Raw genomic sequence first — 14,202 nt, 5'->3', positions numbered from 1 at the left:
ATTCACATTTTTCGTGAACATGTGGTGATTAAAAAAAAAAAAATTATTATTATTTTTTTTTTAATCACAAAGATTTTAGTGCATTATGCACTAGTCTTCTGAAATCTTTGTGTGATTTTAATTTTTATTTTTTTTTATTTTTTTTTAAATCACCACATGTTCACGAAAAATCAACTTTGTATATGTGGACATGCAAAAGAAATTGAATTCTTATCTACGTGTTTTGGATTAAATAAATAAACGTTTTATAAAAATTATCCATGGCTTTATTATGGTAAAAGTGTAGTAACCATGTTTGTTTGTTTTTTTGGCAGATTGATTACCCACAGTTTTAATAGGTTAAACTATTGTTAATTTGTGGTTACCATGGTTAAACTGCCTTATGTTTTTTATTTGTTTTATTTGTAGTAAAACCATGGTTAACTTTCGTAATAAAAAGTCCCTCAAGAAGGGGACCAATAAAACAGCCCAATATAAATCTGTCTGCATATCTGAAGGGAAAGCAGGGAATTTTTTTCTTATCTTTTTCTTCATGCAAGTCTGTCTTGAATTTGTCATTGGTCTGACACACCAAGGTTGCACATTTCCTGGGTCTGGGTAACGCGGCGTTCTCACGGGACTGAGATACGCTTCATTCAGGCCTTCGTGAGAGCCGCTCCAAACATAGAGCACATGAGAAAGCCATCGCCCACAGAAACATGGCAACATGACAATCTCTGCTTAAAATTCCAGCCCTCGCTCGAGGGATTGTGTGTTTAGACCCCAGAGCACCATTTACCTCCATGATGATGATCATGGGCTCTGCGAATGGTGTGATTTATGTGTACAAATGTATGTTTGTATACATCAACCTCAACATGCACATTACTGAAATCAAAGATTTATCCTTGCACATGTACACCAGATTTCTTATGGAAAATGCAAATCTAAATCAGCGTCACTCTCTCTTCTCAGATGTGGTCTATAGAAAATGTTGAACAATTATTATCATTATTTATCATTATAATGCATCTGCCTCACAACTAGCCTATATAAAACCCACATACTAATGGTTTTTATGGTGCATTATTATTTAAAATAGATAAAAAAAAAGTTTTGGATTTACTTTGAAACAATTTTCTCTTTCACAGCGCAAGTAAATTTCACAAATAATTCCTAAATGTAGAACACTTTGAGTGAAAGTAATTTTTTTTTAAAGAACTACAATAAAAACTTACTACAATAATCTTTGAAAAATCTCAAATAATTACAAAGAAACAGCTAGTAGACTAACACACTGAATTAAACACAAAAGTTTGAAGTAGAAAGACTTTTATTTTGCAAAATATACTCCAATATTAAAATCTCTTTTATTTACAGATTTGATAAATCATTTACAGTGTAGGCTAATTAACAGTCAAACATGGTTCATTTTCAGAATTTAATGAATTGCAATTCAGTATAAAATGGACAACATGAATGTTAGAAAAATGGCTCAAGGACAAAACGATCCTCATTAAAGGTAAAAAAAAAAAAGCTCTTAAACATCAGTTCTGGGGGCAAACGCAGCCCCTCGTTTTGAAGAAAAGTTCCTGGCTTACACCCACCTCCACTGCTAATAAATGAATATTGTATGCAGAAGATCAGACAATAGCCCATCATGTAATGATCTATAGCGGCTCTTGCCGCAGGACAGCGGAGGAGAATTTAAAGACCTGTCAGGGTCATTAGTGTTGTAGTCCTGGAGCTGCGGGGGAAGACAAGCGCCTGCTCAACATCACCCGACAGGAACTTTAAATGGGAGCTCATGTACATTTGCATCACTTTTCTGATGCTCTCTTATGTGGGAGGCTGAAATCCCCTCGTGCCCCTTCACTCTCCCTTTGCAAAGTGCCTTCAATTGAGCACACACGAGCAAAATGTACCAAAAGTACTCATTACCACATTTTTAAAGACAACTTTGTCTAACAAGTGGTCATTTTGGACATGTAGGCTACTATGATAAAATCATAGCTTTTTGAACAATGGTAATATGTTCTTTGGGCATGTGCTGTGACAACACAATGGTTTTTAGAATATCTTGGTCTTGAATATCATGATTTATGAATATGGTATTCATTTGATACTGCATTGTCAAAATTGGCAGCCTGTAATTGTTTCCTTCAAAGAGCTATTTCTACCTGATTAAACCCATACAAATTCGTTTTGTAGGTGTAAATGTATTTAGGTTGAATTGATTGGACTATTTTTTAAGTGCTGATTGTTTATCCACTCATAATTGGTTGTGTATTTTTATAATGATCCACAGGTCCAGATGTGAAGGAAGTGTATGGCTCTTTTTTTCTGACATACAACACCTCCTACTGTTCTAATGCGAGTATAACACACAGAGTTTCAATACTTTGGCTGTTCAAAATAGCATACTACATTTTTGTAGTATATATGCTCTGAATATCCAGACTATAGAAGACATTGCAATGTTGACTTGACAGCATTGTTAGTGTGCTGTAGTAGATCAGTGTTTCGGCACATCAACACTACAGATTTTCCAACTCTTCCCAACCAAACACACCTGATTCAACTCATCAGATCGTTCGTAAAGAGTCCAAGACCAGAAATAGACACATCCAAAATGTGCACTGATGGTGAAGCCTATAGGAACAGGGTTGAGGAAGACCGTGAAAGTGGAGAAAAAGGTGAAACAACACCAACTAAAGAGGCCTAATAATAAATAAAGTAAAATATAAAAATAAAATGACAGGAGAGTTGGTTATAAAGGAAAACGAAGGCTGCTGACTTATCAGGTAATGACTTTGCAGGCAGCGTTTGCGCACAAAGGTACCTCACGAAAATGATTTCGGACAGACATTTGAGGCAGTGTAATGGTTTAATTTTCTACAGCAAAATAGAGCGAGCTGGTGAATATTTAATGAATGCAATTCATTTCTCGCAAATGACATCATTGATGTCATCAACGTTGATCAGAAATGTACATTTACACACAAACCGACCACCAGCCGCAACTTTCAGACGCCATCTTTATTTTTCTAGCTGAACTCTAACAGAATGGAAAGCACAGGATTGTGGGATATCAAAGGCAGTGATGGAGACATCTTTTGCTGCCTTCAAAAATCGATCAGATGAAGGTACACTCTCAGAAAATACAGGACATAACTGTACGTTTAGGGGGTACGATGGCTTGTCACTGGGGCTTTACCCTCAAGGGTACAATATTGTACCTTAACCTTTAAAAGAAACGGTACATATATGTACCTTTTAATGCTTTTTGACCCTCAAAAAGGTACATATATGTACCTTGAGGTCCAATAATAAGCCCTATGGGGTACGTTAGTGTAGATGTACCTTGGGGCCGACCTTGGAAGGCACTATTTATCAGGCTATTTATTAGATTGGAGTGGGAGGAGACTAGAACAATCATCCAATCAGAGAGTGATCAGGTGGCCAATAATGTCGATACTTATACTTGAAGGCTGCATTCAAAATCGCATACTTCCCTACTATATAGTAGGTCGAAAAACAGTATGTGACAAAAGAAGTCACTATCTATCTATCTATCTATCTATCTATCTATCAGCATAATTGTAACATATGGAGTGAAAATAGTATCAAAACCTCTCACAAATGCACACGAGAGATCACAACATGACTTTTCTTAATTAAAACCCCAGACACAGGATAATTTATAAAAATCAGTATGCATATGATATGAAAGCTGTCTCAAAACAAAGATTTAAAAAACTTTACTGCCTCTTTTTGTGTGTGGGAATTAATATTAAAAGCACTCTATTAGCTTCACACTTTTTCTGTATTACTATCTGATACCATAAATGAGGAAGGTGAAGTACAAATACTACATGTATGTAAATGTGTTAGACAATGGACAAGCTGTACAGGTTTTGTTCAACAACTGCATTTTATTGTAACAATCAAAGACATGAAGAATGGTGAATTCTGTACATATCTTCCATGAGAAATGTTCAGCTTGTCATTACACTCACAGACATTAATCAAGAACTGTATCACTTGGTGAATAGGCAGGCAAGACGATTTATAAAAACAAAGCAGAACTGCAACGTAAGAAAATCATTGTGACCAAACGTTTAATTCAGACTAACACTGATCAACCTTACGCATGCCGGACGATCCGTTTGAGAGACAGAGTCACTGCAACCTTCAAAATGTCCTCACGGTAAAGGGGTCGTGGCTGTGACGTCACGGGAAACGGGTACGAATAAAAACCCCCGGTGAGAAGAGGTTACCGGGGGCAATGCTCCAACACGGCACGGCTGTCGTATCTAATCAGCATCCATGCCGAGCGATCGGGACCATTGCCATGGTGACCGCCTTCATCCTAAACTCAAATGAAAGGGTGAAAAACAACAGCTCTCTCTCGATCTACTGTTCGCCCAGGGAGTATTCAATTAGTTTCCATTCGTATTGTTGTAGGGCCTATTCTTTCTGGTGAGACCCCCTTTGTGTAAACACTGGGACAAAGTAGGAACGGACAGTTTGACATTTACAGCGAAAAATGAGTGAATTCAAATCACACCAAAACCCCACATGACTGCGCACCACGGCCAAGAACACCACTGTTAGGCTTTTCTCTTTTTTTAGTTTTTTTGTTTTTGTTTTGTTGTTGCTCTAAAACGTCTCAAGAACTGCAGTTACATAACGAGAAAATAAAGAAGTGCAAAGAACGTGAGGAAGACAAACGTCGGGGATTTCAGGGAGCGGTGTAACACTGACCTGAAACCGAAATCATGACACACATACAAAAAGAATCAAACTATTAAGTTCATTTTAAAACAACATTTCTAAAAACGTTTAACAAATCAGGCTTTTGTGGAAAAGTTGACACTTTTGCAAAAATGTAAAATACAAATGTGGTTTGCATCCTAAACAATAAATAACTCATCGACTCTTCCTACAAGGAAAAACAACAAATCATCAAAATGGCCACAGCACGTTTAATACTAAACGATACAGAGTTTTGTGCCGTTCTTTTCCAGAATGCAAACGAATAAAAACATTTAAGTATGGAGGCAAATGACGGATACAGTACTAGTTCCTGTTCTTTGAACGCAGCTTACTTGGTTAGCCAGAAAAGTTTCAGAAACACTTGGCAAAAAAAACAAAAAATGTCTTTCTTCGAAGCATGCATTGCATGTTTACGTCATTTATCAAGGCGGAAATAAATCATTTATTTTGCATTTTAATCTAATTGCATGTAAAACAAACAAAAAAAAATCCTAATTTAGTCACTGATCAAAGAAGAAAATTACAAAACAAATGCTATTATTTCCACTTCATTCATCACATGTGAAATGGAAGGTTGCATTGCATTATGGGATACAGTACACAGTGCAATATGCTCTGTTGCATACTGCACATTTTGCAAAATGTAGTAGGTCGTTCGGCGCACACAGAAAACTCTCATACTATGAACAGTATACATACTGAAAAATTAGTATGCTAGTATAGTGTTTTCCGAACATTGCAACATATGCCAACTGTTCCAGAGCATAAGGCCAAGTCATCCTGAAACGTATTCATCTAAGTAGCACACACTCAAAGAACAGGACGCTAGAAGGATGAGGTTTGGGGGTGGATGAACGGAAGTGGAGGTGTGCTTGTTGGGACGCGTGTCCAGATGACTGGAACAGTCCCGGAGAAAAAGCCCAAGTTTCTTTAACCCCCCCGCCATCCCACCCCTTCTTTTTTTTCTCTGTGGAGTAAATGATTTTATCCCAGGTTGGTAATGTTGGCCCTGCCACCGGGGGGCGCCACTATGCGCTGAGTGGGACGACGAGGGACGTTGTCGTCAATTTGAGCCCCTGTGAAACAGAGCATGAAAAAACACACGGCTTAGATGGAGCACACATAAAATGTGTGAGAAAACAAAGAGTATGCAACAATAAAAATTGAGTGTTGAACAGTTATCAAAATGTAAATATTATTTGTATAGTGCTTTTCACAAAACAGAAAAAGCTTTACAGAAAATCATGATGTTAATGTACAGTATATAATATCTTCATGCCTTACTGATGCATTCAGCAGATTAGAGCTGGGCGGTAATATAGTTTACATTTTGTGACGGTACTGGCAATCAAGCATTTAAAATATACAGTATAGTACAGTATATATCACCCAACGTGAGTTTTCTGTCTGCATGCAGATAAAGTTGGACGTACAGTACTTTTATATCCAACTTTATATAACGAGCCGGGCGATATTATAGTTACATTTTGCAGTGAAATAAAGCAGTTGAGATTTGCTGTAGAGTACAAAATGCTTTATCAGACTGCACTGTGTGTTGGATCATATATATCCAACTTTATATAGAGAGAGCTGGGAGGTAATACAGTTTACATTTTGCAAGGATATAAACAATCAGAGATTTGCTATATAGTATTTATTGCTTTATGTGAGCATACTAATTACTAAGTGTGTATCTTATAAATAAAAATAAGATGCATTTTTAACCTAATTTAAAGGGTTAGTTCACCCAAAAATGAAAATTCTGTCAGTAATTACTCGCCCTCATGTTGTTCCAACCCCGTAAGACTTTCGTTCATCTTTGGAACACAAATTAAGATATTTTTGATGAAATCTGAGAGCTGGCTCACTCCTCCACAGGCTTATGGACACTATAACTTGCTGGCCCATAAAATGTATTAAAGAGATCGTTTAATATAGTCCAAGTGACTCCAGTGGCTCAATCTTAAGTTTATAAAGCGACGAGAATACTTTTTGTGCGCAAAAACAAACAAAAATAACGACTTTATTCCACTATTCATTTCATTCTCTCTCTGTGCCTCGAGTTAGTTTACGTAGTGTTTTAGCGCAGCGCGTCTGTGTTGCACGTCACCACACATCATCATACACATGACCAGCATCGCCCAATAGTGAGCCTACGTGGTGACGTGCAACACAGACGCGCTGCGCTAAAACACTACGCCACTGGAGATGTGTTCCAAAGATGAACGAAAGTCTTACGGGGTTGGAACAACATGAGAGTGAGTAATTACTGACAGAATTCTCATTTTTGGGTGAACTAACCCTTTAATGTAAAAATGTCACATTAATTGGCAGTGTGATCCAATAGAAGGAATGCAAAAAATCCTGGCTGCTAATGCTTTATTCGTCACACTGGAAATGAATGGAAGATCATGTGGAGCGCAATGCATTGTGGGATACAGTGTGATCTGGTTGTACTGTATATTGCACATGACAGGAAATGCTATATATACTGCACATTACAAAAATAGTGTTAGTATGCCATTATGAAAAGTCCCTTTGTTGTAAATTAAGTGTAGGACATTTAGTTGTATTCTCACCAGACAGGCTGAATCCAGACTGGTGCAGGTTGCGAACTGGTTGAGGAGCCGTTTTGATTGGAGAAGTCTTACCAGAAGTGATAGGGGTCATGACCTTAGGTGTCACAGTGACCTCACACACGGGGCCGTCGTATAGACCTCGCGGGACCCCGCGCAGCTCAGCAAGCTGTGAAGAAAGACGCCTTAAATACTCCAAATCGTGATCTCTAATCACTTGTGATGAGTTCAACTGGGAGTTTTATGTGTGTATATGCATCTCTCTTTATATATAATGTGTATGTACCCTGCTGCGGGCCTTTATCCTCTTGTAGACGTAGTCTGGGAAGGGTTTACGGGCGATGTAGCGTCCAGAACCCTCAGTAGTGTGCAGATTCCCGTCCTCTAGGACGATCTTCCCCTGGCTGATCACCACCAGAGGAGCTCCACGCACCTCAGTCCCCTCAAAGATGTTGTATTCCACCGCCTGAGAACGACAGAGCACGGGTAAAGCGCTCAGATCTTTATTCACTACGTTCTACAAATGTCTGTCTAGTCTGTGTACTTTCAACAGAATCTGTAGCACATCCCTTAAGCAATTACATATTAAAACATTATGGGGTTACACTTTATTTTAAGGCGTCATTGTTACAGTGTAATTATATATAAGTACTGAGGATTATTAATTAACTACATGTACTTACTATAGGGTTAGGGTAGGATTAGGGTTTAGTTGAGGGTTAGTTGCATGTAATTAATCATAATTTACTGTTATTATTACTATGGTAAGTACATGTAAAATATGTAACAAGGACACTGTAAAATAAAGTGTTGCCGCTGCATTTATTCTGTCTGGCATCATAACATTTTCATGAATAAATCACACTCAACATGACAGAGTTTATCAAAATATTGTTCAAATTATATATAATCTACCAACAATAGATTATGTACTGTACATTTTCTCATTTCAGATATTTTCAAGTGATTTTTTGAGCAATTTAAATGTTGTATAAAAACAATTATAAATGTAAAAACTACTTTTTCCTAAATCTGTATTATTGATTCATATTATATTGACCGATACTAAAAATATTGTCGTTTCTTTAAAAAATTGGGGTTGGTAAGATTTTTTTATGTTTTTGAAAGAAGTCTCTACTGCTCTGCAAAGCTGCTTTTATTTGATCAAAAATACAGTAAAAACAGTAATATTATGAAATATTATTACAATAAATAACTGTTTTGTAAAATAACTGTTTTCTATGTGAATATATTGTGATCAAAGCTGCATTTTCAACATCATTACTCCAGTCTTCAGTGTCACATGATCCTTCAGAAATTATTCTAATATGATGATACATTTTTGATTATTATCAATGTTGAAAATAGTTAATACGTTTGCGGAAACCGTGAACCATTTTGTTCAGGATTTTTTGATCGGTCGAATTTATTTTAATTTGAAATCCTTTGTAACATTTATTAATGTCGCTTTTTATCAATTTAATGCATCCTTGCTGAGTAAAACGTATTAATTTCTTTCCAAAAATAATCCCACCGACCGTAAACTGTTCAGAGGTCACCAGCGCTCAGTGACAGCAAGTGTGACCTCATGATAGTTCACTCTCTCCATGTTTGACCGCATCAGCATCTCATTCCAGTCAAATTAAATCGGTGTAGACCGCAGGATCGGCCTCGCTGACAAACATGAGCGGACAGAGCGAGCGAGTCAGCAGAATATTAAAACAGCTCAGAGCAGAGGATCATGGGAGTCAGAGCTGGTCCAGAACTAATGGTGTCGCCCACATTACGGTTCGTTTAAAGAGCCCTCAGACAGACAAACAGCCTGTGATGATGTAACTAATGTAACACCAACATTATTGCACCCAAACTCTTCTCACCAGGTGGTGACTCTTAGCAGAGATGATTTTGGTGGTGTCGGGGTCCCAGAGCACCAGATCGGCATCAGAGCCCACGGCGATACGGCCCTTCCGTGGGTACAGGTTAAAGATCTTGGCAGCGTTGGTGCTCGTCACAGACACAAACTGGTTTTCATCCATCTTACCTGTCACCTGTGAAGCAGAACATTCATCTTATGGACAAGGTCAGACACGTGTTACGGGAATGATACAGTAATGAAAGTTACATTGATTTTATTTATTTTTTTACCAAAGTATAGGTATAGTGTGTTGTGGACGCCATGAAACAGAATATCACTTCAATAAATGCAATAAAAAGTACCTTTTATTATTATAAATAATGCTAACATGTATTATTGTTTATAAGCATAATATTTATTTATACAAATAATAATAATTATAATAATCAAAATAATGCAACATGGCTCATCCAATCAGATTTTAGAGAATAAACTAATAATTGATAAATAACTTTTTTATAATAATAATAATAATTTATTATTTATAAAAATATTGATTATAATAATTTAAAATAATGTCACATAGCTTATCCAATCAGATTTTAGAGAATAAACTATTAATTGATAGGTAACATGAATACAAAAAATGTTTATGTACCTTATAATAATAATAGTAATTTATTATTTATAAAAATATTGATTATAATAAAAAGAAAATGCAACATGGCTTATCTGATCTGATTTTACAGATGAAACTATTGTAAATAACCTGCTACCTTATAATAATAACAATAATTATTATATTTATAATAATCAAAACAATGCAACATGGCCCATCTAATCAGATTAAACTATTGATTATTAAATACACATTTTGGCTGCAATAAACCAAAAAAGATAAGCCCATAAAAAGTAACAAATGATTTTGAACAGCAAATTCTGGTTTAATCTGGATCTGTAACAAACCATATGAACGCATAAAGCAGATAAAGCGTCTCTCACCACACACTTGTCCCAGATGATGGACATTCTCTCCTCAGTGCCGTTAGTTCCCTCCGGGATGAGGGTGAAATTATCCTTGCCGACGGCCCTTTGAGAGGTGTTGAAGGTGCAGTGGGCGCTGCCAGTCACCTGCAGATCACCACTGCACAGAGAACAGCCGGTTAAAACAACCACAAACATGGCAATATAATGTTTTTTATTACCAAGGTATCCTTTGAAGAACCTTTGAATACCATGGTATTTAAATATGTTCTGTTGTGTGTTGCTAAACTCCATGTGAACTTCTGTTAGTAAAAAAACATGCATCAACTTATTTTATAATAATACATGCAATTTTATGACTGCATATTAATTGAGAAATATAATTTCCTGTCACAACACAACCGTTTAAAATGAACTAGTAAAGGCAACAAGTTGTTTAAAATGGTGAAAATGTGATCAGTTATAGGATAAGAAATACACTTTCCATTATAAATCATATACATTTTTATTATATTTGTTAGTTAAAACACGTCAGTGGAATTATATCAAAAACCCATTTGATATAACCATCAGATACATTCGCTGTACCATGTGTTATTTTAATATAATTAAGATAATATTATAGCTTTATATTCAAATTTTGAATTTGATTTGATTTATATATTTTCCATTTTCATTTTAGTTAAAGTTTTAGTTTTTTTTTAAATGTCTATAAAATGTTTATACATTTTAATAACAATTTTAATTTTAGTTATTTTAGTACATCAAGTTAAAATGAAAATAAGACATTTTGATAACTAGCTGAAATATAATAAGTTTAAGTTTTTTATATGTACATTTTTTATTTGAGTTAACTTTTATTTTAATTAAAGACAATGTTTTTTTTTTTTTTTTGCTTTAGTTTTAGTTAACTACTCTGAAACTTCTCCCACAGTATTTTTGTAAGGAAAGTAATTTCATAATCATTTGTATTTTATCTTCGTTTGTGTAGAGAAAAGCTCACAGTCGGCCGTTCTTTGTATAATGGTGCCCTCTAGTGATCATCCCATTAATGTTCTTCACACACTCACTGTGATCCAAATACCCCCTGTAATCTATGTCCCATAATGCACTAGGTCACACACCAGGCCAGCAGGGAGTTGAGATAGTCCGGGGTGGTGGGGTCGGGGCTCAGGGGTGGAGATGTGATGTAGGCTGCAGCTTTGGCCCAGTTCTTGCTCCAGTAGTGAGTGCCGTCTGTCCCCAGGCTGGCTGAGATGGGCTCTCCGTACACCACGGTACCTGAGCAGGGAAAGCACAGGGTCAGGGTCGCTACAATGGTTTGAAGAGCTGTTTGCTGCTCAGTGAGCACACTAGATTTAAAGGTGCTCTAAGTGATGTTGGACTTCTTGTTGACGTTCGAAGTATTGTCAAACAAAACGGAGGCTAGCTCGACCCTCCCTCCCCTTTGCTATTTGTTCATTGGAACGTCGTCTCTTTGGTCGTGTGTCGGCCATATCAAAATTCAAGAGAATATAATTCTAACGTTAGTCGTTGTCAATGTCCAGGACATCTCTCCTCTAGCTAACTTCCCTCTTCATGCTGCTCTATCCTCCACTCCCCAAACCCCCCCTTCATGTGCACGCGCACTAACCCCCCCCAATCCCCACCCCCAAATCATTCTTGTCAGTTATTGGCTGGAACACTGTTTGTTATGTTTCGTGGTCCAGGCTGGGCCAGTTTGGCCCTGTCCCAAATGGCGCACTTCATGTGGACTTTCGGTCTTGTGGACTTAAATTGCGCGTGCTCGCCAAGTTTATGATTCCGTAGGCCGTCCCATTCAGCATTTTAACGCTCTGAAGTGTGCTCAGCAGCGCCCCCTTTTGTACCCTTGAAGCGGTCTTCCGCGAAGCCCGCATAGATGCAGGCTCCACACACTTTAACTACCCAGGAATCCTTGCGAAAGGCCAATCAGACAACAGATGGGAGGAGATTTCGCTCACGGACAATTTTTAACATGGCTGAGAAGAAAATATGACGTTTTTTATGACCTAGATGTACATTTTACCAGTTGATACCTACAGTTTATACAAACATTATGGTCACCGACCAGTGGTTGATGTCTCAAACATAATAATAGCGCGTTGAATAATACGATCGCATTATGATTCATTAAATCAATAGAACTGAATGTCAGGGCTTTACTGAGTCATATCATATGTAAACATAGTATGAATACTGAAACCTGTAAATTCATCTGAAACTCATGCACATTTTCATTATGTGTTAAAATTGTAATTAGTTCAAATGGAACATTATGTATTATTATGTACAACTGTATAAATCATTTAAATAAGCATGATGTATCTATTGTCTAATGCCCAGGTGGCATGCGTAATGTCAAAATACAGAACTGTAAGATTAGACTGTGTAGTTGACATGGAGATGAGACGTCGGAGCGCAAAAATGTGATGTCTCCTGTCCAACAACAACCAGAACGTTATTTCCGGCTTGACGATCGAGTCTGTCCCAAAAATACCTCTCAATGCGCCCTTGTGGACTCGCGCCAAGGGCCCTATAGGTCTGCACTACATGACGTCACCAAAGTGTGGACTCTGAGGAAGTCCACACGTCCGGAGTGTGCCATTTGGGACAGGGCCATTTGTGGAGCCTGGGCTGTCTACAGAGACCGCGTTTTTTTTTACAGTGTGTTCAGGGGAAAGGCAGCTAGCGGATAGTGAGGAGATGTTTGCTGTATGTGACAAAAAATGTTTCGGCCTAAAAAACGTGTGACATCGCTGAGAGCACCTTTAAGAGCTACTTTGTTCTTCATACTTAAGTACTTAAGTGCTCATAAGCAGACGATGCTCTGTTTCAAAGTCTAAAGAGTTGTTTTGCTGTATAACGTCTGCTGGAAAAACAGCTAAAACCAGTCAATGCAGGATGGCTCGACGTAGCTGGTTTAAAGGTATAGCGGAGGATTTTCTTTTTCCGGGTGGATCATCAAGACTATTGGTCCTCCTAAGTGTCAATCATTCTGGTAAAATGTTTACGTAAGGCCGTCGTACGTGCTTGTGCACACGATTCACACGATGGCGTGCGCTCAGAACACAGGTTGGGCTTCCCACTGATCCCTCAGTCGCGAAGTTTCTACTCGACAGGTAAAGTTTGGCATGCTATTTGGAGAAATCCATTTAAAATCACTGCTAGTAAAAGTTAATGTAAGCTATGATTAGCTCGTGCATGCTCTCTTGTGCACACGTTTAAAGGAGTCATAATGTTGTGTTACCTTGGATACCCAATGCTCTATTATAGTCTTTCAGGCACTTCTAAAAAAGAAAAGTGGAAAAAAAATCAACACAGAGCCCCTCAGACCCTTATTTCTAAAGGCATTATTGTCTCGCGAGATCTGATGCGATGTTTTGGCTGTCGTGGACGGTCATTATAATAATGCAAATGAGGGGCGCGTTGATTGGTCGTAGAAAAAATACACCATTGCCATATACATTCTTACAGAAGCCCCACTAACTGAAAGCTATTTTTTTAAACTGCATGTTTTGCATGAGTTTGGCTAATAATGTTTAGTGGTATATTGTTTTCATACTTGCATTTAAACAGTTTTAGCCACTGAGCATGGACTCCTGTACCGTCACTACTGTAGCTGCTAGTGTAAAACAAAGTGGAAAGATGTGGCTAGCATTCGTAGAGTCCATTCCCCGTGTTTACCTCGAAGGTAACGTTACATACAATAGCCGCATTAGCAGTTAGCTGCTATTTGTTAACCACAGTAGAGCAATAAAAACACAGTCTTACCTTTTCAATTTCTGGCAAGTCCCTGGTGGTTGGGATGGCACCTTTTCCCAAACGGAGCTTCGAGGCCAAGTTCGCCTGATATTGCCCCAAATTTGTAAATGATTCCGGTGTAAAATGTTTAGCGCACACACCTAACGATACGCCACTTGAAAGAGTTGTTGGGACAGCGTCATTAAAAATGAATTTCCTCCACTGTTCCCTGATAGTTTCGTCCGTTTTTGGTAGATAAAACACATT

At 37.6% G+C, this 14,202-nt stretch overlaps 1 protein-coding gene across 1 annotated transcript in view; it reads right to left on the bottom strand.

The window, feature by feature from the left end:
• Positions 1 to 4,431: 4,431 nt before the first annotated feature.
• Positions 4,432 to 14,202, bottom strand: part of dpysl2a (dihydropyrimidinase like 2a) — a 29,435-nt gene continuing 19,664 nt past the window's right edge. Inside the window, exons 9-14 of the mRNA XM_084389941.1 lie at positions 11,298 to 11,454; positions 10,192 to 10,333; positions 9,212 to 9,382; positions 7,621 to 7,800; positions 7,338 to 7,503; positions 4,432 to 5,834 (exon numbers count right to left, since the gene is read on the bottom strand). Coding sequence (XP_084246067.1) covers positions 5,743 to 5,834; positions 7,338 to 7,503; positions 7,621 to 7,800; positions 9,212 to 9,382; positions 10,192 to 10,333; positions 11,298 to 11,454 — 908 coding nt within the window. The 3' untranslated portion in view covers positions 4,432 to 5,742. The remainder of the gene's footprint in view (positions 5,835 to 7,337; positions 7,504 to 7,620; positions 7,801 to 9,211; positions 9,383 to 10,191; positions 10,334 to 11,297; positions 11,455 to 14,202) is intronic.

Source organism: Rutilus rutilus (assembly GCF_951802725.1).
Source record: "Rutilus rutilus genome assembly, chromosome: 19".
NCBI lineage: Eukaryota > Metazoa > Chordata > Actinopteri > Cypriniformes > Leuciscidae > Rutilus > Rutilus rutilus.
This window is presented reverse-complemented; position numbering and strand designations above follow the sequence as displayed.